Raw genomic sequence first — 25,706 nt, 5'->3', positions numbered from 1 at the left:
TTTTTACCTGGTTATGCACTCGCAGCTCAGATTCAATATGCTCAAAGCAGAACTCTGGTTGTGCTCTTTTTCCTGTGATCCGCACCCTGAGATGGTCCCAACATTCTCCTGGTGGCCAGCAAGAAAGCTGGCACACCTTCCCTCTTTCTCTTTCTAAAACTGATAACTGGGCCCAACACAATATCCTAGTAGCTAAATCCTCACCTTGCATCTACCAGGATGGACTCTTGTTCGTGTCCTGGCTGATCTAGATCCCATCCAGCTTCCTGCCTGTGGCCTGGGAAAGCAGTAGTGCATGACCTAAAGTCTTAGGAACCTGCACCTGCATGGGAAGTCCAGAAGAAGCTCCTGGCTCCTGGCTTCAGATCAGCTCAGCTCTGGCCATTGCGTCCACTTGGAGAGTGAATCACTGGATGGAGTATTTTTCTCTCAGTCTCTCCTTCTCTCTGTAAATCTGCCTTTCCAATAAAAATAAATCTTTAAAAAAAAAGCCAAAGGAAAAAAAAAGCCCTGATAACCAAGCAATTATGGCATCCTTTCTTTGAGCCTCTCAAAATGTCCTTTACCCTTTTTCCCCTGTCATCAGTTTAGTCAGACTACCTTTGTGTTACCAGAGAGAACTGAATCTTCTTCAAATTGACTTTCCTGTCTTTTTCCTGTCCTTAACTGTATTGGTCAGCTACTGTCATGAGAACTGGTGTGTAACAAATCAGTAAAATAGTGGTTTATATCAAATGTCAGCTAAGACGTCTCATTTATCTCAGCAGACTTCAAGGTGAGGATTTGGTTCAAGTCTTTGTTTTTCTTGTTCTGAATATAGTGGGTTCATCAAGCTACATTCTTGTCATAATGACAGAAATGATTCAAGAGGACAGTCTCAACCTTGCAAGTATAATTGATTACGTTTTCACTAACATCCTGTTGGTCAAAGGAAACCACGTGTCGAAGGAGAACGCTAGTGGGATAGGGATGTGTATGCCAACATCTTCAGGAGAAATTTCAAAACCAAAAATCAAAGGTAGCTCTTCTTAAAACACAAACCCATTGTCGTATCCTCATTGTTTACTACAAAATTTCAATTCCTTAGCTTACCATTCCATCTCAGCAGTCTTCCTTGTCTGCCTTCTTCCCCCTTCACTGAGCAGTGTTCGTATTCCATAAACAGAGTTCCAGGCTCTCTCCTGCTGCTTATTGTTATGCTCATGTTTTATGTAGAAGTCTCTCTTTCATCTTTGATTAGCTCTTAATATGAGGGTCTCAAAACATTGTCTGTTTAGATAAGTGTTTGATTTCTAGGAATGAGTTAAGTTCCTTTTCTGATCTGTGTGAATTTGTGCATATCCCTATAGTGAATGGTTTAATAATACAAAAAGCTTTTTTCTTATATTTCTCTTTCCAAAGTCTGTAAGGCCTTAGAAAAGACTTATGGCTTGTCACTTCTGTTTCCAGTATAGCAAAATCACCCTCTAGTTTAGTTGTGAGATATTAAATGCTTTCACTTTATAAACTGGAACAAGTTAAGGGTATTCACCATCTCTGATTTTTGGTTTGCACTAGGATATGAGCTAATGCAATTAAATTTGAAAAACAAATTACAGTCTTAATATTTACAAATGAAATGGCAAAACATTTTTGTCTCTTCAGATATGAGGTTAACATGTAAAAAATCAGGATAGCTAATGAAAAATTACTAGAACAGTAAAAAAATTCACCAATTGTAATAGCAATAACACAAATCAATGGACTTCATATATACATATCTATACATATATACACGCATATATACATATATATGTATTTGTAAATACACACATATATACATATATGTATTTGTGTATATATATGTATGTGTATATATATACACTAAAATTAGTTACAAGATAAATAGAAGAGAGGCATCATTTACATTGATAAACTATTGCCTAACTAAGATAATGAAATACATAAAAAGCCAAAGTGTAAAGTTAATAAATATGTCTAAAACTTTATGAGAAATATATAGAGAATTCCTGAAAGACACAAGAATATTTTTAAAAATTTTTATTAATGTAGAGAATGTATTTTGTATAATTCTGTAGGCACAATTTCAAGAAAATAATCACACTTCCCTCAGTCAGATGAAAAGGAATGCTATATCCTTGTACAGAGGAAGTTAACATCAGATGCCAATGCTTCCTGAGGAAATTTATAAGTTTGGTGGTTATTTCTCTTTTTTTTTATTCTTCATTTTCTTCTTAATTTTGTTTACATACATAACTGAAAGGGATGCATACCCATGTGGGCTCCTGATCAGGGGGGAGAGGGTCAGGTATGGAGGAAGGTGGATTGGATTCTCTTCAATTCTCTCAGTGTGTCCACAGGAAGGAGAGGAGGCCATTCCTTGCCATCAAACCATTTTAGCACCCAGGGATGGAGGACAGTCCTTTGATGATGCCCTAGAGACCCCGATGAGGGGAAGAGTGCTCCAAGGGTGTTACTTGAGTGGTTTTTCTAATTCAATGACATATTTTAATTCTGCATATGAAAGCAATGTGGTATTGAAAATTTAATATCAGTAATGTTGGGATTATTGGACAGCCACAGAGAAATTTTTTAATTGTAATGGCCTCTCAATTAACAGGTATTATATATATATATATATATAAATATATATAAATATATAAATATATATATTTATATATATATTTATATATATTTATATATATTTATTTATATATATATATATATATAATACAATACCTGACATTCATGTACGGGGCCTGAATGGAGTTCTGGGCTCCTGGCTTTGGCCTTGTTTGGCCTTGGCTGTTGTAAGGAATTTGTGGAATGAACCAGTTGGTAGAAGACCTGTTTCTCTTTCTGTCTCTCCCTCTATTTTTGTTACTCTGTGTTTTGAATAAATAAAAAATAAACCCTTTAAAAAAGAATACTAACACTACCAGTTTCTTTAAATGGTTTGGGTAAGGAATAAATTGAATGACAGTATATGGAAATATATATATATAATTTATTTATTCTGATTAGTCACTATAACATGTATGCATCTATGTATTAAAACATCACATGAAACAATAAATATGTACGATTTTATGTATAATAAAATTTTAAAGACTTGTTTATTATTTTTGGAAGTCAGAGATATAGAAATTAAGAAGGAAAGACACAGATCTTCCAGCTACTGGTTCATTCACAAGGATCAGTTCTGTGCCAGACCAAAGCTGAAATTCAACAACTGCATCTGTGTGTCTTACGTGGATGGCAGGAACCAGGGACTTGGATCAACTTGGATCAACTTCTGCTTTTCCCCAAACCATCATTGGGGAGCTGGATTGAAATTGCAGCTGCTGCAACATGAACCAACATGCAAATGAGATGATAGCATCTCATGCAGTGGCTTTACCTTCTATGTTGTCCCTTTTTTTTAAATTATACGAAACATGAATGACCAAAGTAAAGCCTCCATATTTTGCCTTTTATAAGGCAAATCACATATAAATAACTAGTGATATTTTAATGCTTATTCTAGAGCTCTCTCATTATTATCAACTCTAGACAACATCTTCATTTCTTTACTAGAATGAGTCAGGACTATAAAGCACAACACATAGGTGACAACGCATACAAGTGTTGCTCACTATGACTGTCAATTGAATACAGACACTTAGTTTCAGAGAATCCTTCTTGTTCTGTCTCCTTTCAATTACCTGATATCTTTAAAAAAAATTGACTCATTATGCAAGGTTTTGTTTTAATCAAGTATAAAATAGCAACAGACATGTAACCACTGCCTTTGAAAGAAGAGTTAATTATGATTCCTAGGAGAAGCAGACTTGCCACACTATGTATGACCACATGGGGAGGCACCACATTCACTCAAAGAAAAACGGCCAGCAAGAGCAAAGAATGGACTACACACTTTTTTGGAATTTCTCCAAGAAAGGCAAGTCAATCTAGGTTAAACAGCCAGGCTTTAGGCATGAATGTTGACACAAGTTGTCTGAAGCTGGTCATGGGTTGATTGTTGGCAGGGAGAACACTGACTTAGAGCATGAGAGACAAGTTTCAAAAATGAAAGATGCATTTACAAGCAAGGTATTAACCATCTCTAGGAATGAGTTAGTCCTTGGAGGGACAGTCTTCCTGGCACCCAGATAGCATCCTCTCCAAGATAGCAAAACATCATAAAAATAAAAGACTGTAACAAATGAGAAAACACACCATGCTCTATGGCATGACAGAATGGGATTTCATCATTAGGTATCATTTCATTCTGTCCAACTATAACTCTATATGTGATTCAGCATTATTTTACAGGTAGTTCATCATTCATTCTACTACAACTTTTAAGAACATTGCTTCAAGTGCAATACTCTTTTCTTCATCTCTTCTGTTCCATTGTTGTCAAAGCTCAGGATCACCTTTGGTGCCCTTCCTGGGCCTGCCAACTCAAGCAGCTTAGGGATACTCTAATCACTAATATAAACTTTTGTTTACAGTTCATACTCTGCCTACGTTTGGTCATGGACATCTTTTCTTGCATACATGCATTTGTCTAACTTATGTTTTTTTTTTAAAGATTTATTCAGTTTATTACAAAGTCAGATATACAGAGAGGAGGAGAGACAGAGAGGAAGATCTTCCGTCCGATGATTCACTCCCCAAGTGAGCTGCAACGGCCGGTGCTGCGCCAATCCGAGGCCGGGAACCTGGAACTTCTTCCGGATCTCCCACGCGGGTGCAGGGTCCCAAAGCTTTGGGCCATCCTCGACTGCCTCCCAGGCCACAAGCAGGGAGCTGGATGGGAAGTGGAGCTGCTGGGATTAGAACCGGCGCCCATATGGGATCCCGGGGTGTTCAAGGCGAGGACTTTAGCCGCTAGGCCACGCTGCCGGGCCCAGTCTAACTTATGTTAACTAAATAATACTGGAACTGGTGTTGAAGCAAGCTTTCAAATAAGAGTTGAATTTTATTTAGAAGTAAAAATGTCTTTAAATAGTTTGGTTAGCTTTCTCATATTGTCCCTTCTTTCTCCTTCTCTCCCTTGCCCACTTCTGCTACTGGTTTCTGTTTGTTCTTGTTTCTTTAAGGTCCCCAGATGGACAAATATCCATTGCAGCTCTGTGCCTACCGGAGACCAATCATTATCCTATTTGCATGACTTTCCCAGGAGAAAGCTTAGAAATCAGTCCTTGGAACAGATGGCAGCGGCTGGAGCTGAACAACCTGAGGTATGTACTCTGACAGCCACTGGCTAGTGTTTTCATTGCACGTGAAGTGGTACTATTTGTTGACTGTACTTTTTGATGCAGAGTAATTGAAAAGATGGTTTGGGGATGGCCTAATAGACACCAGACTTCACATGTCTATCCTTGGGGAGTTTGCAGGCAAAATCTAAATGCCTCAACTGAAAACCTCATTCTCCTACTTTCCTTTCCAAAATACTCTAAGCATGAGAGGTATCATTGCACTCTCAGTTAACTCGGTCAGAATCATCCTTGATCTGCAATCTGGCATTAATCCCCCAAATTCAATGTGTCTCCTGGTTGTGATATTCTAAATTATTACAAATCAAAAAAGTATACTGTAAAAGACGACCAATTGACTTGAGAGAATCTTCTCGCAAGGTCTGTACTTTGAAATGTTTGGTTTTCTTTCTTCTCCTGAGGGAACAGATTGAAGGCATGGTAAACCCATGCATAGTCACAGTTTGAGCACCTGCCTGCAGGTACTGCCACCTTGTTATGAATGTGGCTACTCCAAGAGTAGCAGTGTGCTTCTCCTTCCTGTTTGGGCCTTTAATGTCTTTAGCATCTTGTTTTAGATCCATGTTTTTGTTTTCGCCTTTTTTCCCCATTGTTACTTTAGGGCATTGACCAGAAGCCAAGTGGAATCACAGAGGAAGACACTTTGCTTCTTGCCCTTGTCAGAAGAGAACTCAAATCACACCTCCTGAGTTCCAGCTTCTTAGATAAGCTTCAAGAAGAGCTGCAGATCCTGGACCCCATCTCTTCTGGGTTTCTTCTGCAATCCCAACTGAGCCACCTCTTCCTGAGACATAAAGTTCCTCTGCAGTTACCAACAGTCAAGATTCTTTGCCAGCGATTTTCTAGGATGTGCTCCCCTGAAATGGTAGGGTTCTGAACTATCTTAAGTGTGGTTCTTTTTTCTCTGTTACTTTTGCTGGTCATCACCAGGGTGATGTAATTAAGATGCTAGTTTCTTTCTTAAGACTCACTTGTACTTTGGACTCCTAGGGTAAAATAGTTTATTTATATGACTCAGTGGAAGATTCTTATTAGGAAAATAAAGCTAGGTATTTCAGCCCAGTTTAATTGTTCTTTAAATGGTTTTCCTATTCCAAATTTTATCATCTAATTCTGACACTGAGGAAAGTTGTGGACTCAAAATGAGGGACCTGCTTGATTCCATTCATAAAGCAGCTCAACCTGTAAGTCCCCAGTAAGAATGGATAACTGTTTTCTGTCTTGAGACAGTTTCTTAGATAATTGGAGGCAGGAAATATCTTTGAAATGTAATCCGCCATTGCCATTTTACTGATTTGGAAACAGGAACAAAGAGGTTGTCATGAGCCTACTAAACACACCCAAGGCATTAATGGCAGATGTAATACTGAAACACAAGCTCATCAAAAGGTTCTTTAGACACCGGTTTTTGGAAACTCATATGTGTGACTGAATGTACTATTGTTTAAGTATAACAAAATTAAAATATAAAGAAGAAAATATTCTAAAATTGGGAGGAATAATAGCAGTAAGCAAATTTTCAGTGTACAACTGTCAACAGCAAGGCAATGGGTAGAAAAATTCTCAAAATAAATTTTGACTTATTTATTTGACGAAGAAAGTTTCCATCAGTTCTCTCTTAAAGTGCCTGCAATGGCTATGGCTACACTGGGATAAATCCAGTAGCCAGAAATCTAATCGAGATCTCAGCTTCAACTGATCTGTTTCCCCAGATCATTCATTCGCAGTAAGCTAGAATCTGTTCTTGTCTTACCCTGGGCTTTAATACTAGCTCCAACATTGTTACCTCTGCACCAAAGGGCTCATTCTATTTGATTTTCTGATACATGTTTATAAGGTCAACACTGATCTCCTAGAAAAGGTCACATGATTTATTAGGAAGATAAATGGGAATTGCAGGACTTATCAGATGCTGAAACACATATTCTCTCTTCTGCTCATGTCAAGTATTACATAATGGAGTTAGCTATGTATTTATAAGAAATGATTAACAATGCAATGTCAGTTTATTTGTACAGTCTGTGTGAATCATTATTCAGTCATATTTTGGGGAGAAATTTAGTTTATAGCAAGGTCCCTGTGTAGCTTTACTCCCTCATTGCTGCCTCCTCTACCATACCAGAATTTTTTGGCCATACCATACCAGAAACTCTATGGTGCCATCTGACCCAGGAAAGAAAATTATCTTCTCCTATGTAGAAAAAAATAGTCTTGCATGTTTCAACTACGAATAAATTCTTGACCCAGAAAAAAAACGTAATATATCTGCTAAATACATTTAAATATAAATTATATTCTATATAATAAATATACTACACATGAGAAAGAGGGAAGAGTTGAGACTAGGATGTGCCAATACAAATGACCCCAAAGTAGTCATAATGGCTGAAACAACACAAGTTGATCTTTGTGTTTACACTGAATTTCCGTAATATGTCAATAGGCACTTATAATCTTACCCAGGGACACAGCCTGATTAAGCAGCACTCTAGATTATTTTTAACAGAAAAGTAAAGGAATAAAATGGGAGCTCTGGATGGTGTTCTGTTACTAGTTTACTCCTTGACCAAACATGGCGTGCATTATTTATGCTCACAACTCATTTGCTCAGACTTGTCACATGGCCTGACCTCAACCCAAAGTCAACCAAGAAATACACTTTTGCCCTTTGCCCAAAAGGGAGAATCATAAGAATATTTGGTAAAAACAAAACAAAACAAACAAAAAACCACCAATCCTTATTAAACTGAGAACTGAGTCTTATAAAAAAAAAAAAAGGAATTGTTCAAAACTTTCAATGTAAAAAATCTCCAAATACATTTCTATATAAGCGAGCATCTTTCCTTTACATGTTGTTGCAGGGTGCGAGCGAGATCACACCGGACATGTCTAAGGTTTATTAAGGAGTCTTTATTAATCAAGCTTGAAGACAACAGAGCACAATAGCAAATTACAAGTCCATACAGCAATCCACCTAATCAAATCCAACCAATCATAATCCCAAAAGAAACAAATGGTCATCATCCTTAAGTCCATCCATTAAGATGAAGACCCAGCTTCCCCAACAATATATGTTATCCTAAGAGACATGCAACAAATAACCTGGACACACTCACAAAGAACCTGGACACACTTCCAAAGCTGCAGACATTCACCTTTCCCTGGCTTTTCTGCCCACATTCTACTACTGCTAGGCCTCACCCCTCCTGGAACTCGAGATAGTACACAGACCAGAAACAACTTTATTATAACCATTGTCCCATCTAAGCAGCACACAGGGACCATGCTCAGGGGATTACCTGTCCTGGGTCAGCCAAGAGTCGAGGTGCCAGAGTAATGGAAGCACCTGGCCAGAGAGAGAGTGAGAGCCCCTGCTTCATGGGCCTTTTTAAAGGGGCTTGTGAGGGGAGTGGTTACAAACAACACAATACGGTCCCCTCTCAGTTGATAGGTGAGTCACAGATGGGCAGGAGCGAATACCTAAGTGTTGTGGGCTAAAGAGTTGATTAGTGCTCGTTAGGATGGACAGGAACAGGAACTGGGCTTGTAGCAAAAAACCCTAGACTAATTGGACTTCCAATATCCTGGCTAATTTAGGATGTGGGGAAGTGGTTGAGGATGGAATTATCATTCCATTGCTGTTAGGACCCACCTTCAGGACAGGGGATGGGGGACCCAGCCAGATTTCATTTGTCCACTGTCAGTGGGTGCTGGCTATCACTGGCTGCACCCCATAACAATGTAAATCAAATGAGGTTGATGTATCTTATATTTGATTTTCAGGTGGATTACGGAAAGCTACTTTGCTTTCTAAAACATGCAATATCGGGTGATTCGCTGAAGAGTCAATCAGGTGCAGACAAGAACAGAAGGGCAATTCAGAGCCACAGCAAGCAGGAGCAAAGGTATTTTTCTCTCTGCGTGGGGATATTATTCTCTGCTATCCTCATCCAGTGCCACAGACTAAAACCAAAATTTAATTTTCTCAATTCTGGAGGTTGAAATTTGAAAATTTTGCCAGCAAGGTCAAGTTCTGGTGAGGGCCCCCAGCAGACTGCAAAGTGTACATTTCCGCTTGAGTCCTCACATGTCATAAAAACAATCTGCTAACTCCCTGCCTTCTACTGTAAAGAGCATAGTCCCATTCATGAAAGCTGTACACTCGTGATCTAAATGTCTCCTAGATCCTTACCTCTGAATAGTACCACGTTGAAATGAAGGTTTGACAGGTGTAGCCAAACAAACATTGAGTTCTAAACCCTGGAGCTGGCAGGGATCTCACAAGAATTCCCTCTAAAGCCTCACCCTATACAGAATCACTTTGTGCTTTAGCAATTCTTGGCTCAGGTTTTTAGGTTTCTTTCTTTCTCTTTTGTATTCAGGCCAACATAGAAAGTTATTTGCAGCCATTGCATATGTTTCTTAACATTAAGCATGTGTTCTTTTTATGAGGTTGCCATGTGAAAATGAAAAACCTCGTTATGGAGCAAAAAATGATTGTGTACGGGTGCAGAGATTGTCTATGAATGTGATTCCAAAAATATGTTCTGTCCATGAACTCCTGGGTTACCAATATCAGCCAAAGAAAGGTTTTAAACACAGGAAAAATAATCCCTCAATGCCCTTCAGGCAAACAAATGACTCAAAATAGGATGTGACCAATATCAATAAGGGTAAATCATATAAAGTAGGATATTCTCCATGGTTACACACAGAGAGAGTACAATATTTTGGAGGATAGCCTCCCCCAGAAACCAGGACTCAACTGTTGACTCTGCCTCCGAGTGCTTGTGTGACTTGGCATTCACTTAATCTCTCTGGGCATTCTTCAATTGTAAAACAGAGATGATAATAAATGCCACCATACTGATTTGTAAGATGAACTGCATTATCTTCATAAAAATAGTGTTTGGTACCTAGTAAGTACCATGTACGCATGGTCATACTTTTAAAATAATCTCTGAGAAAAAAAATCATCCTGCAGTTATCAGAATGTGATAGAGCATATAAGAGCCATGACACTGGAGCTAACCACTTCACTTTGGAAAAATATTCCTCAGCTAAGTATTCTATGGTGCGTGTCTTGTAACCCTGATGCTTCATACAACATTCATTGAACATCAGCTGCCTCTCTGTTCCTTGTTGCTGCATGTAGTGAATTCCGAGGTTAGCAGGCCTGCTCTCTTTCTCAAGCACTGATAGTTCAAAACAAACAACAAACAGTAACATTGTCATGCAGATACTCAAGCCAAATATCACCCTGAGAATAATTGCCCTCCTAAGAGCAATAAAGCCCTACAAATGTTCAATAGTCAGGAATCATCCTTTACATGACACAGATTGTGAAATGCTGGCTGGGAGAGGGGATAGAGCATGCAGGGTAACTCCAGTTCATGAATTGGCACTCAGGTCTTACAAGTGCTATGGAGAAAAACTTTCCTAACCCCGGAAGGTAAATATATTTCCTGTAGGTGTGCTGTCCTGTAGTGTTTTTCCTTCCTAACAATCATTGAATTTTTAAGATATTTATTTGACACTTAGGGTTAGAAATCATCTCTGTCCTAATTCTTTAGCAAAGTTTTCACATAAAATATAGGAGATGCTCAATACGTATTTGTTGAATGTGATTAACACAAGTAGTTACTTAACGATTTTACATCACTTCACTTGCAGGAACACCTGAACATCTTCTCTACTAAAGAGAAAAAAAGAATGCATAGGAGATCATTCTGAATTTATCAGAGAAGTTTCTGCTTTCTATAAGCTACACAGTGTGTTTGTAGAACACACTGATGGGCTGATGGCTGGTAATGAGCCATGCTTTTTATTAATTATTCTGCATCTCAGGAAACTTCACTCATCACAGTCTAGTAGGTAGGACCTCTAATAGTGTAGCTGTGTGACACTTTAAAGGATTTCTGATTTGCCAAGGACAGCAGAGGGAGTAGCAGGGGTTCCAACATTTCTCATCCCCTAAATTCAACCTGATGAAAGAAACCCTTGCACCACCTTCTCTGAGAAACTCCACCAGCTGGAACAAATAGATTCCACACACGCCTGCCCATTCATTACTCAGTATACTGAGCCAGGGGCTAAAGCCTCATGAATTCTGCCAAGCTCTAACATTCCAAAAAAAAAAAAGTAAAGGAAGGAAAATTTCAGACTTGAATCAGAGACAGCGACAGTTGATTGGCTGAGTCAGAGTTATGGGCCCTGGTTCTGAAGACTGGTAAAGCAGTCAGCTGACACTGTGCCCTTCTAAACATAGAGGAAACTCTGTCTTGGGAGCTAGGGACTATTTGGGCAAGGATAATGGTAGAGAAGTTGCTGACCAAAGTAAAGACACATGCCTGGCATTCTTCTCCTGCGCAGAAATTTTATAAAATATTACAAATAAGTAGTTCAGAATAGTATAATCTGGGACAGAAGCTTGTGTATGACTCACAGAAAAAAAATACATGACCTTTACAATAGTTTATATATCTATAAAACTACAGATAACTATAAAACTAGTTCATCTCACATACTAGCCAATGTAATGGATAAACTAGTCTTGACCCATGGAACAATCTGTTGAGGAGTCATATTTGAGACAATAACAAAAGAACCAGAGATGGATTGCAATTTAGGCAAGTATATTAATGAAATGATCAAGGTACTAAGAAATGGTGTGACTGGCAGAGATGTAATAGGGCGTGCATTAAGTTTAAACAGGCACAGTCTCTTTCTAGCTCTTCATTCATAGATGGCATATGGATACCTTGAAATCAACCATGGAGGGAGTATTTGTACAATGGAAATTGGTAATGCTACAAGTTAGTTTTTCTTGAGAGAGGGCTTTTAAGACGTATAGGTCTTAAAGGAAAGAAAATTGGATTACCTGTACTAATCTGGAGGCCATGAATCATTGACTGTTCCTCAGAGAAAGTGGCATTTAAGTACAAATACTAGAAACCATGAAAAGTTTCAGAGTGACAATAGTTGAACTCTTTGGAGGGTAGGGGGCTAAGTAAATCTAGATGTTAAATGATAAACTTTTCCACCTAGCTTCATAAAAACAGACTGCCTACAAGGGTCAGTGCAGTGGTACAGCAAGCTAATCCTCTACCCTGTGGTGCCAGTATCCCATATAGATACCCCAATTTGGATCCAGCTCTCTGATTATGACCTATGTAGGCAGTGGAGGATGGCCCAGGTCCTTGGAACCCTGCATACATGTGGGAGATGAGGAAGCTGCTGACTCCCAGCTTCAGCTCTGCTCAGTTCTGGCCATGTGGGGAATGAGCCAGCAAATGGAAGGCCTTCTGTTTCTCTTTACCTGTATAAAATCCTGCCTTTCAGGTAAAAGATAAATATATGTTTTTAAAAAATAACTGACTGTAACATTGTATCACCCTGTTGTTTTCATCTATTACTCAAAGTAACAACAGTCAGAAAAACTATCTTAATAATTATATATGCTTTCAAGTCAAATTGTAAACAAATAATTATCCCCAAAGAATTAATGAGTTTCTCAGATATAAAGACTAGAGTCAATGATGACGCAGAATGATCTGTGGTTCAGGATGTCTTCCTATAAAAGATTCCTTGGTTACAGGGTTCATGAAGGATCTACCTGCTTTGTTTGCTTTGCTTATCACCATGGGTTGTTTCAAAAATTTCCATTGTTAAATGTATTAACTTTAAGACAAATTAATTGAACCAGGAAAATCATTATGGTTGCTTACTTTTTCTCTAAACCTAGGGAAAAGGAACTATAAAGGTGGTTTAAGGATTTTGACTGACATCATGACTGAATTGGTTGGCACTTCCTGCAATATATAGAGCTCAATTAGGTGGAATAGATTTGAGTTGCCAATGTAATTTCCACAGGCAGTCCCAGTACCAGGTGGTGAAGATTGTAGCAGGCCCCCGTAGGTGGGTTCTCTACCTCAGCAGTGTGTGAAGTAGCCAGACATGGCTGAGAGCCGGCGGCTGTTTGGGGTAGACCCTCTTTTCTTAGTTTTTGCTCTGCCTTGTTCCCACCAGACTTCCACCTCAAGACTCCAGCTCACAGACAGAAGTGAACAAGGACCTTGTGGGGATTTTGAAAATGGCATTAAGGACAGCCAATGGTAAACTCAACATAGAAAATCTCAATCTGAGTTTTCGAAAAGAAGATCGCTCCTTCTCTGGCTGTCTCCCCCTACCCAAGGTAACCAAAATCAGATTTCAAATGTGTGCAGCTGTCATATCTAGTAACATGTCATTTAACTTCAGGGCATTGTAAATTTCTATTTTTCTTTCTATTGTTGATTTTGTATCATGACTTTCATTTAAGGGGATGTACAGTAGTTGTGTAATGGAGACTGTCATATCTAGTAACATGTCATTTAACTTCAGGGCATTGTAAATTTCTATTTTTCTTTCTATTGTTGATTTTGTATCATGACTTTTCATTTAAGGGATGTACAGTAGCTGTGAAATGGAGACTAACATCCAGATGTGAAGATGCAGTGTAGTATGCATTTCTGTTTCCAGACAAAGATGGACTTACAATGAAACTGTTCACTATATCTTGACAATAGGATTCTGGACTCTCTGCCATTGTCCATGCCCACAATGATGGACATATGACTGAGTATGAAGAACTATATGTTAGTAATGATACAGGGGAACTAGGTGGAGGGGAGGGAATTGGGGAGGGGATAAGGGAATATGGAGATGTATCATAAAATGATAGCAATAATAATAAAATGAAAAAATCTTAGAAATTCTAAAATGCAACAAATACTTAGGAAATAACAAAAAGTTCCACAATAAAGAATTACATTATTCAGAATGTTAAAAAAAATGCTACTTCAGAGCATTGGGTATAAAGTGAGAAGGCAGAGTGATAATCTGAATTTTGTGTGTGGATTACATTATGTAAACATTTGCTTAGGAAAAAAACAGAAGGAATTATGAAATATGCATAGTTCATTTGGAAACTGTTTAAATTGTGCTGTTTTATGTTAATAATAGAATAGATGACAATATAGAAATAATATTTCACAATGGAAAACCAGTTTTTTTCAAGACCAAATGTTCATTTTTTATTCCATCTCCCAGCTTCCAGTGAAGCCAGCTTGAGGTGTCTTATTCCTCAATAGCATCAAATTTTAGGAACTGATGTAATTTATTGCTGACAGAAGATAGCATGCTGTTTTGAGCAATAATTAGCAGCAAAGATATATGTTACAGAAGAGGATTCAGAAACATATTAACTCATCTATCTTCTGTAGTTAAACAAATTCCAATCACAAAAGCAACTTGGATACTGGTAAAATAATTACCAGTTCTACGTGTCAAGCATTTTGCTAAATGCCTTGGTTACCTGAATTCATTCACCTCTTTTGCTTCATTATCTTGTCGTCAGGGCATCGATAAAAGTTTACATTGAGAAACAAATCTACCAATATTACAACTTCACAATTACATCAATTTCTTTGAAAGATTCAGAGTTGAAAGCTTGGAACTTAATGAGTTAACACTTCTAAAGTTAATCCCTTATATTGTTATTATGCCCACTTCATAAATGAAAAATATTAAAATGTGTAGAAGCCAGTTGAATCACCGAGGGACTAACAAGCTAGAACCAAGTCTTGAAACTGAGAGCCAGAACTAAAAATTAGGTGATATGTGTAAGGTTCCATTGAACACGATATACAAGCTATAAATCTAGAAAATTAGAAATTACAGAAAGAAAACATTGGTGAGAAATAGCAAATATATCTTTCACCTAAGTATGTGGGATTAAAATTGTTAGATAATTTAAACTGATAGTGATATTTAGCAATGGAAGCAAGAATACACTGTTACATTTGGGTTCTTATTGTGGTACAAGGCAGATTTCTCTGATATATCCTTTAAATAATCAACTGGATAAAGCAAAGCTTATGGTAGTTTGAATGCATTATATGTGTTTGTGTGAGAGAGAAGGATAGAATAGTAATAGTACACATGCAACTCGCATTTCACCTGAAAGAGGCAGAGAATTTCATGGGAGTTCGTATGTCTTTAGTAGCCTTTGCCACGTATGTGAAAATATCTAAATCTAAAAACTACGACACTTTGGGCCCAGCTCAGTAGCCTAGTGCTCAAAGTCTTCACCTTAAATTGCTCCAGGATGCCAGATGAGTGCTGGTTTATATCCTGGATACTTCACTTGCTTCCCAGCTTCCTGCTTGTGGCCTGAGAAAGCGCTAAATAAGAGACTGCTCAAACACCGTCGCAGCCGCTTGGGGAGTGAAACAGCAGATGGAACCTGATTTTCTAATAAAAATAATGAGTGTTAACAACAGTAACAACAACAAAGACTTACTTTATAAAAAAAGGTATAACCCTTTATTAGATTAGAAATCACAGGACAATATTAGTGAAGTTTAAATTTTCTCAGATGAAGCAGAATGACTTAAAATACATTAATGAAGCTTTCTAAATCTCAGATTTTCATCTAGAGAAAATAAAATCTTCTATCTGCCTATGATGTGTTCTGTGAGATGGAAATGAAATAAGTACTCAAAAGCACCTAGCGTTACTACCTGACATACAAGAATTAGTGAACTGCTAACTTAAGAAAAAGTTAATGTTTCATGAGAATCTCACATCAAAACAGCCTAGGGAAGGAATATCCTTCTCATGGCCAAGTAATGGCCACATCAAATCTTGACTATCAAGGAAAGCTTTAAATGTTCTTCCTCTACACTGCTGATCCTGAAAGCTTAACTGTGGTTCAGATCCAAAGAAATGGGACACATTTTCCTTCCCTGCCTTTTGTGAGCCATCTGGCATCTCTTAAGACATCTGGAACCCACTCAAAGTATATTACAGTTCTGGAATACACGTAAAACAAAAGTTTGTTTCCCAGAATGCAGGGCAAATTGAGGTCCAAAAGATGTTGGCTAGAGAAGGCAGCAACAGTGGTGCCCAACTTCCTTGCTCCTGGTCAAAGAATTTCAGAGTTATCTTGGAAAACGTTATCAGAAATATAAGGCTTTTTGTGTTTGTTTGGGAGAGGAGGGTGAGACAAGGACCTTAGTCCTTAATTTGCTCATAGTCAGAAGAAAGAATTGCAGTCTGTCTCGAGTTTTCCATGAAAGTATGCACTCTTGCCAGAAAATATGTTTTTTAAAAAAAAATTAAAGTAAAAATATGATATCCGCACAGCCAACATTTTAAAGATCAATTAATCTTCTTAAAGGATAGTTTTATGGGTAATATCATTCATATCAGTGTATTGGACATTAACAAAAAAATATCAAAATGTGTAAGATATTTATCGTCATCACTTTGTACAGTTCCTTGTCTTGCTCATTTATACATCTTCAATGAAATGACGGTTTCTGACAGGACTGCTGAGACAATGTAAGTCTACCTTTGTTTATTAACCACCTAACCATGATTCAACCTCAGGATTGATTAAATAGAAATCAGTGGTTTCTAAGCAGGCAAGCTCAGTTTACCCCAATTACACATAATCCATATTCTTTATACCTTCAACCCAGCCTCTTCCACTTCATATAATCATCTCCTCCCACTCTTCTCCCACATTTTCCTTTGAGGAAGATTAGCTAAAAGACACTTTGCTCTACCTCTGATTTTTCTTTGGTTCTTTTTAATCACTAGAGAGAGTCCTGTTACTGAGCTAACCAAGGTTTGTGAAAATGAAGTTCATTCTGTGACAAGGCTCCGACTAGGACCTTGGTTTACTTACTGAACCAGGACACTTTTATGCAGTTTTTTTTAAGCTCTTTTCTTTCAAATTCATTGTTTCTGTATCTGTACACTGAACTTTAAAACTATAAGAGCATTGCTACTAACTTTGACTCATTTCCTACCTCCAATGAATTATCATCTCTTTATGATCAGTATATGTTCACTCTATTGTTACGTTCAACCTAATATCACTCAGTGTGCTCTAATCATTGTGATAGATACTGAGGAATACATGCTTTAATGACTTCATTCCTGAGTTCTCCAGTGACTTTGAACACAAAGAATTAATAATAAAATGGCCTAGTCTGAATGCTCTCCAAAGGACACGGTGCAAATACTGAATCTTAAAAGATGCATCTTTTTTGGTAATAAATAGTGACGGAAGGGCAGGAGCAGTGGAAGGGATAGAAATGTTGTTGCAGGTAAAGTGAAATATGTGAAGCAACTCTGTCATGATAGATAGCATGGCTAATTTAGGAAACTGCTATTAGGCTGTCAACTTTTAAAGTTGACATTCAAATAGAAGATAGGAGTTTCCTGTGAAGGGTCATAATAAGTAATATAAATTTTATCCTAATGATTATCATTAAATAGGTGAATCACATGATTACCCTGAAATTTGAAAAAATGTTCTAATAGAATTTAGAGAATTGGTTAGACACAGACAAAACTGGGGGCAAAAACATCTGTAGAAACTATTCCATCAAACAAAACAAGAAAAGATGAGGGTCTAAACAAAGCACTGACAGGGGAGAAAGCTATATTAAGAGAGTAGGAAAACATGTCTGGAGGCTAATGTGGTACAGACCAGAAATTAGGAGAAATAATGAATGATTTCCAAACCCAGTTCTGATTTTGGCCATTTGAATCATGATGCAATTTTCCCCAGTAGGAAACCAAAAGGAAGTCATTCAAGTCAGTAGAAAAGTTGAGTTCGGTTTTGAAAAAGGTTGATCTTGGTAGACAGATGTAAACTAAATGAAGACGAAGTAGAATGGGAATAGTGAAGATTACTAAAACATACAATGAAAATTGAGAAGGGAAAAGGTTAACGGGGCACTCACTGTTAAGACTAAACAGTGATGAGAACCCAATAGAGGAAACCGAAGGAAGGTACTAGAATTGGAAGAAAGATAAAACAGGAGTTCAGAGAAATGAGTCATGGTCATTCCTGCCACATATTGCACAAATAAAATTCAGAGTTATGGTTGAAAAATATTTGATCATTGTAGAACCATGAATATTCCTACTAATTTAGTAAAAAAATAGAGTGATAACAAAAAATGTGGAGCTGTATTAGGAAAACAGCCTGTGGCAGTGTGTGTCACTCTTTCAAGGAACATTATGAGGAAATAAATGTTCATCTTAATAGCATTTTAAAAATATTTAATACCATTTTTAAAGGTATTTAATACCATTTTTAAAAGTATTTATTTATTCTTTTTCCATATAGACTGGGATTCCCCCACAGACTCAAACCCCCCAACAGATTTTCCCCATTTTACCACATTGGTATAGTCCTTCATCAGGAATCATAATTCCATCAGTCTCTTATTTAAGTGTACTCTGACATTGCTGGTACAGACAATGTCAGACAGTCCAGCACCCCATTGTTTATGCATTTCCAGGAGTTTCATTGGCAATCCATCTTTTGTCTGGAAGCAGGGCTACATGTTGCATTATACCCCCACATCTGTATATGATAGACCCCAGTACTCCATCATTATATATTTCCATAACTGAGAAGCCATCAAACAAGGTCAACAATTGGTATGAGTTAGAACAACAGCCACAACAACAACAACAACATCAACAGGAAAGGCAGAGAGTAGAGTTGACAAAGCGGCCCAGAGGGGGCTCATTTCTGGCTGATCACACAGAACTGATCCAGCGGGGAGGGTAGCACCAGCCTCGCTCCCTGCAGGGTCTGTGTGGTCCCTGGAACTGAAAGCCAGCAGCCCCAATTCTCCAGCAGTGCCCCCATTTTAATACCATTTTAAAAACAAGATTGAATCTATTATTTTTTTATGAAAAACATTTCTCTAGTAAATAGACAATGTGAGCACCTTTCTTCTAGCGGTCAGCATTATAAATATACATGCTTAATAAAAAATGTTGAGTAATACTTACATAGTAGGCTGTTGGAGCAGATGTTTCCATTTGCTCCCCTACAACCATCAGCAGTAACCATCAGCAGTGAGCTCTTAGCAGCCATTATTCTGTTTGCTTCTAGGAACCCAGTTTTACAATCTCTAATCTGCAGTTCGCTTTATCCTAGAGCAGAACTCACTGTTTGCAGAACACCTCACTGTTTGCAGAACACCCTCCCTCTCAATAATGATGTGTTAAAATACGTCAGTATGCTTTCATTATGGGAATAATCCAGTTCTTTGTGAACTAAAATGGCAAAATGTGACCAATTTCTACTTCTCTACCTGTGTTTTTGTTCATATCCACCAGTACTCCACTCCTCAGTGATCTCGACTCATCAACTCACTTCTTTACTCATCCACTTATTCATTTATTCAACAATTATAGATTCTTCATTCCTAAAGACTGCGCTAGGGAATGATGATAAGAAAATGAGTGAAGCAATTGCATCCATGAGAAAGCTGTTGTCTTGCAGAAAACTCAAATAACTGCCCTGGAAAAGCATGATGAAACAATAGTGGAGTGAATATTATTTCTAAAAACTACAGAATTCTCTTACTGCTGTTTGCAATTTTTTTCTCTTCCCTAGCATTCTCCCCAATTCCTTATTCTTCTAGCAAACTCATTTTTTTCAGATATCAAATCAATATTTTTTCTAGAGTTTCCTTTCTTTAGATTATTCTTTTACAAGTTTTGAACACAGATTTATTGTTATTCAAGTTGATGGCACTTACATATCATAAGATAATCACCATTAAAATGACAGGAAATTTCTCACAGTTACTAGAAGGGGTTTTGACACACCAGCCAGGACCACACAGGAAAGCATCAAAGAGAGTGGACAAGAATAAAGAATATTGGAGAAATGTAGTTAAGAACTTTTGTAGAGGTGTTTTGAGAAGCAATAAGGAAAGCAGAGTGAACAGGCGTAGAACTGGCTAGTTTAAATAACTTTAGTGACTCCTGGGGTATTCTGTCTTGGCTAACCAGTTACTGGACACCTAACTCTCTGGTCTGAACTCAGGTTATACTGTTTGCATATTAAAAGTTTATATTCCAATAAGTTCTTAAGTGGTTCTAGAAATCCATTATCCCTATTGTGACAATTACATGGGCTAACAGGTAGTTAGGGTCAGGCGTGTGATGGAATGAGGAAAGGAAGAATCTCTTTGAAAGAGTGTAGATGCTTGCTTCTGCCCAGAAGCTGTTTAAAAAGACAGAATACCAATCCTGCTCCTGAGTTTCCGGTTTTATCATGGGATTAGCAAGGACATGGTATGAGTTCACCCTTCTGAGTTTGCAGCTCATCACGAGAACAGAGATAAGTTACAATCACATCTTCTGATGACTTTTCATTTTGAACAATCTAGGCAGGATTACAATTCTTGTCCTTTAATAAATTTTGTCCCACCCCTGTGATTGTTAGTTGCTGTTCCATTTCCCACCCCTCAAAAAAATGTGCTTAGAAGATTCCACTTCAGTTAGATTTTCGGGTCTTCCTGTTTTAGAGTCCATTTTCTAACTGCTGTGGCAGCAGATTTTTTACTTCAATAAATCTTCCTCTGCTCACTGCTTGGCCCAAACAGAAAAACTTTGATGTATGACAAAAAGGGAGATTGTCTTTCTTGGTCCTCTTTTCCTGTAATTTCCCTGTCCTTAACACTTAGAGGGACAATTCCTTCAAAGTTAAAAGGGCTCCCAAGTAAGACAGCATCAGAATAACGAGTCTGCTTAATGCAGGCACTATACTGAACTTTCTGTAAAAACGTTTTAACACTAGCCATTCCTTTCTGACCTCTCTGATCAACTAATCCTCTTTTTCCTCCTCTCCTTTTCCTTTTCTCTGTCCTTCCTCTTTATTTCAGCTAACATTAATGGAATACCTATTAAGAGGCAGACACCATTCTGGGATCTTAATTTGTCATGTAATCTTCACAGAATCTGTGAAGCACAATATACTTACCTAATTTACTAGATAAAATAATCAGAGAATGATACAGTAACTCTGCAGTCATACAGACAATAGAATTGGTGTCCAAAATAAGTTCCATTAAATCCAAAAGTCTGCCTATGTTTAGCAACTATTTTGAACACATACAACAGTCATTACCTTCCTAAAAGTTTGGTACACAGTATTTGCCTCTAAATATCACCTACTGGAGCCTGACATGATAGTGTAGTGGTTAAAGTCCTCGCCTTGAACGCGCCAGGATGGGCGCTGGTAATCCTGGCAGTCCCACGCCACATCCAGCACCCTGCCTGTCGCCTGGAAAAGCAGTCAAGAACAGCCCAAAGTTTTGAGACCCTGCATCCTTGTGGGAGATGTGGAAGAAGCTCCTGGCTCCTGGCTGCAGATTGACTCAGCTCCAGCCATGTGGTCGCTTGGGGAATGAACCATTGGACAGAAGAGCTTCCTCTCTGTCTCTCCTCTCTGTATATCTGCCTTTCCAATAAAAATACAAAAATCTTTAAAATAAATAAGTAAATAAATAAATATCACCTATCCAACTAGCCCGAAACTGAACTGGCTTGGTGCTAAATTTACAACATATGAAGAAGCTGAATGCAATGCTAATTGAGTGAAGAAATATGTATTTAGCATCTTGTTTCTGCAACAAGTTCCATAATTTATTAGCTTTGCAACATTAAGGAATATCTGACGTCTTTACTCTTGGTTTTCTCACATATAAAGTATGTATAAAATATAGGTAGCTAATTCAACAATATAATTCTGTTAGGGACCGCAGATGACATAAAGTCATTTGTTATTTACCTACATAATGATGTGTAGATAATCCCAAGGCTTTGACCACTCATTCTATGACTGATGAAAATGGAAAATTGGCATTTGAAAGCATAATAACTGTAGAGTACAAACTATACCTCTGTCTTACCTAAATAAACATTTGCTGATGAGAATCTTTCAGTTGGACATCCTTGTCCTGAGTGGTATTTCAATAGTGGAATTCAATAGTGGTACTATTTTTTTGCCAAAATCCTACAGGTTCTAATTATGGGAGTGGAATTCATATGTTAATTTCATTCTAGTGAATCTTCAAATCCTTCCTTATTTTTAGGTGAGGGCTATATGTGGGAAGCATGGTTTATATCTGACCTTGAGTCTTCTGGAAACATTGCTTGCTCATCAAGATCTGGGCTATCAAGATGAAATAAAGTAAGTTGACTTTTGTTTCACACTAAATGGCTGTTACTCACAAATTCATTAGTGAACTTTTAACTCTCAATTTGATTATAATTAAGGTATGGTGATATTTGGAAGGTAATTAAGTTTAAATGAGGTCAATCAGGCACAAAACTAGTGATAGGATTAATGCTTTTGGACTAACACTCTTTAAAAGGTTTCCAGTGTGGGCAAGCATTGTGCATCAGATTAAGTTCCAATCTGTGATATTAGCATCCTACATGGGCATTCGTTGGAGTCTCAGCTGCTTGACTTCTGATCCAGCACCCTGCTAATGCACCTGAAAAGCAGTGGAAGATGGTCCTGCGTGAGAAGTCCAGGTGGGGTTTCAGGCTCCTGGCTTCCACCTTGGCCCAGTTCCAGCTGTTGCAGCAATAGGGGAAGTGTGTCAGCAGACGGTAAATCTCTTTCTCTCCCCACTGCCCTCTTTCTCTGTCTCTCCCTTCATCTATAATTCTGACTTTCAAACACATAAAAATAAATCTTAACAATGGTTTAAGGACAAAATAAGGAAAATGTGCTGTGAGATTTACAACATAGGTAAAAGTACAGTGTTTCACAACAGTATACAGTGCTATGAGAGGGAAATAAAAGTATACTGTGATAAGGTTCTTAGTCTATAAATGCAGTGTATCTTTATTTAAAGAAAGAATGTGGGCCCGGCGGCGTGGCCTAGCGGCTAAAAGTCCTCGCCTTAAAAGCCCCGGGATCCCATATGGGCGCCGATTCTAGTCCTGGCAGCTCCACTTCCCATCCAACTCCCTGCTTGTGGCCTGGGAAAGCAGTTGAGGATGGCCCAATGCATTGGGACACTGCACCCGTGTGGGAGACCTGGAGGAGGTTCCTGGATCCTGGCTTCGGATCAGCGCGCACCGGCTGTTGCGGCTCACTTGGGGAGTGAATCATCGGACGGAAGATCTTCCTCTCTGTCTCTCCTCCTCTGTGTATATCTAGCTGTAATAAAATGTATAAATCTTTAAAAAAAAGAAGAAGAAAGAATGTAATAAAATGTTCATGAAGAAGATAAAGTAAGAACAGTAATGTGCTCAAGTGACGAAGAAAATATAAAACAAGGGAAAGGTTATTAAAAGAGTTCAGGTAATAGTAATCAAGCCTTAAAATGGTGGATTTAAAACCAATCATATCGGGCCCGGCGGCGTGGCCTAGTGAGTAAAGTCCTCGCCTTAAACACGCCAAGATCCCATAGGGACGCCGGTTCTAATCCCAGCGGTTCCACTTCCCATCCAGCTCCCTGCTTGTGGCCTGGGAAAGCAGTCGAGGACGGCCCAAATCCTTGGGACTCTGCACCAGTGTGGGAGACCTGGAAGAGGTTCCTGGTTCCTGACTTCGGATCGGCGTAGCACAGACCGTTGCGCTTACTTGGGGAGTGAATCAGCAGACAGAAGATCTTCCTCTCTGTCTCTCCTCCTCTCTGTATGTCTGACTTTGTAATAAAATAGATAAATCTTAAAAAAATTTTTAAAAACCCAATCATACCAATAATTACGTTAAATAAAAATTATTCCAATGTGCTACTTATAAGGAAATCTTCATGATTTCATTAAAGACACCCAATTAAGTAGAACAACAAAAACCAATGACAAATATAAATATATAGACAAGCCAAAAGAATGAAAAAAGATTTATGGAACTAAAGAAATCGGCAGTGGCTTCCAGGCATATTGAACAAAGTTGATTCTGAGGCATGAGAAAGCCAATTTCATCAAAAGAACATAGAGCCTGTAAGTCTTCATGCCCACGATACAATAGCTTCAAATGACACAAAGGATAAGCACAGACCTGAAAAGAGAAACAGATAGCAATTCACAATTATAGCTGGATAAAGCAATAGCCCTCTACCAGTAGTTAAAAGAAAAATTAAGAATAAAAGATAAGTAGACACAGCCAACCAACCAGACCCAAGTGCACATTATGGAACATTCCACAAGTAGCAGAATATAAATTCTTCTTCAGTGTGCATAGAAATTTAATAGGTGAGCCATATGCTGAGCCACAAAACATGTTCCAGTATATTCAAAAGATGTGAAAATATGCAAGATATGTTCTCTGGCACCTCAGAACTAAATTAAAAGCCCAAAATAAAAATAATTCTTCAAAACATCCAAATTAAGCACACTTCTATACATCCGATGGTCAAAGAGGAAATTACTGAAAGCTGGAAAAAAATTATGAAATGTAGTACTATTAAAACATAGCATATCAATAATGTTTGACTTTGTTCAGAAATTTAACTTGTACTCACTAATCTGTTCATAAATCTTCTCTATGTTCAGAATATATTCAGGATCCAGTCACTTCCTAACCACTCTGTTGTTTTTGAACTACAACCTGCCTGAACTATCATTATAGCTCTCCTAGATTATTACAATAGTTTCCAAACTGAACTCAGCTTCTTTCATTATCCCCACTTTATCCTCAGTTCAGTAGATATTTAAATCCTAAAGCAGTTCATACCATTGCTGTGCTCAAAAGCTCACTTTATCTCACTTACATGGAAGAGAAATAAAAGTCTTTGTAAGGAGTTTGCCATTATTTTTCAGACTCCATGCAAAACTTCACTTGTTATGATACTCTGGATGCATTATGCTCTTCATTTTCCTCAAATACATCAAGGAAACATCCACCTTAACAACAATCCTCTGAATTTTTTTCTATCTAAAAGCTTGCCAAGCCAAATATCCTCACATTAACGTCCTGACCTTCCTACAGCTGTCTACCTATAGGTAAGATCTACACCGAAAAAGATTATTTTACTTATTTGTGAGGCAGTGACAAAGAGAGTGAGAGAAGGAAAGAGGAGATTTTTCTATCAAAAGTCCACTCCTGAGTGGCCACAGTGTGAACAGTTGGATCCGGTCTAAGCCAGGAGCCAAGAATTCCATTAAGGTTCCCACGCAGGCGGCAGATGTTCAAGCATCTTGGATATCCTCTGTGGCATTCCCAGATGCTCCAGCAGGGAGTTGGAGTTGAAGTGTAGTAGCTGAGACTTGAACTCATTCCCTTTTTCTGTTGTTAAAGATTTATTTTATTTTTATTGGCAAGTGAGATATACAGAGATGAAGATCTTCCGTCCACTGATTCACTCCCCAAGCATCCACAACGGCCAGAGCTGTCCTGATGCAAAGCCAGGAGCCTAGAGACTCTTACAGGTCTCTCACATGGGTGCAGGGTCCCCAGGATTTGGCCTGTCCTCAACTGCTTTCCCAGGCTACAAGCAAAGGGCTGGGTTGGAAGGGGGGCTGCCAGGATTAGAATTGATGCCTATTTGGGCTCCTGGTGCATACAAGGCTAGGACTTTAGCCACTAGGCTACCATGCTGGGCCCTGAACTTC

The 25,706-nt window shown here is 38.2% G+C and overlaps 1 protein-coding gene across 1 annotated transcript in view; it reads left to right on the top strand.

The window, feature by feature from the left end:
* Positions 1 to 25,706, top strand: part of C2H1orf87 (chromosome 2 C1orf87 homolog) — a 70,198-nt gene that overhangs the window by 15,849 nt on the left and 28,643 nt on the right. Inside the window, exons 3-7 of the mRNA XM_004588809.4 lie at positions 5,088 to 5,228; positions 5,866 to 6,129; positions 9,048 to 9,169; positions 13,293 to 13,458; positions 22,229 to 22,326. Of these exons, the coding sequence (XP_004588866.2) occupies positions 5,088 to 5,228; positions 5,866 to 6,129; positions 9,048 to 9,169; positions 13,293 to 13,458; positions 22,229 to 22,326 (791 nt within the window). The remainder of the gene's footprint in view (positions 1 to 5,087; positions 5,229 to 5,865; positions 6,130 to 9,047; positions 9,170 to 13,292; positions 13,459 to 22,228; positions 22,327 to 25,706) is intronic.

The sequence above is a fragment of the Ochotona princeps genome, chromosome 2, assembly GCF_030435755.1.
Source record: "Ochotona princeps isolate mOchPri1 chromosome 2, mOchPri1.hap1, whole genome shotgun sequence".
Taxonomy (NCBI): domain Eukaryota; kingdom Metazoa; phylum Chordata; class Mammalia; order Lagomorpha; family Ochotonidae; genus Ochotona; species Ochotona princeps.
Note: the sequence above shows the minus strand (reverse complement) of the source record. Positions and strands in the feature narration are given on the sequence as shown.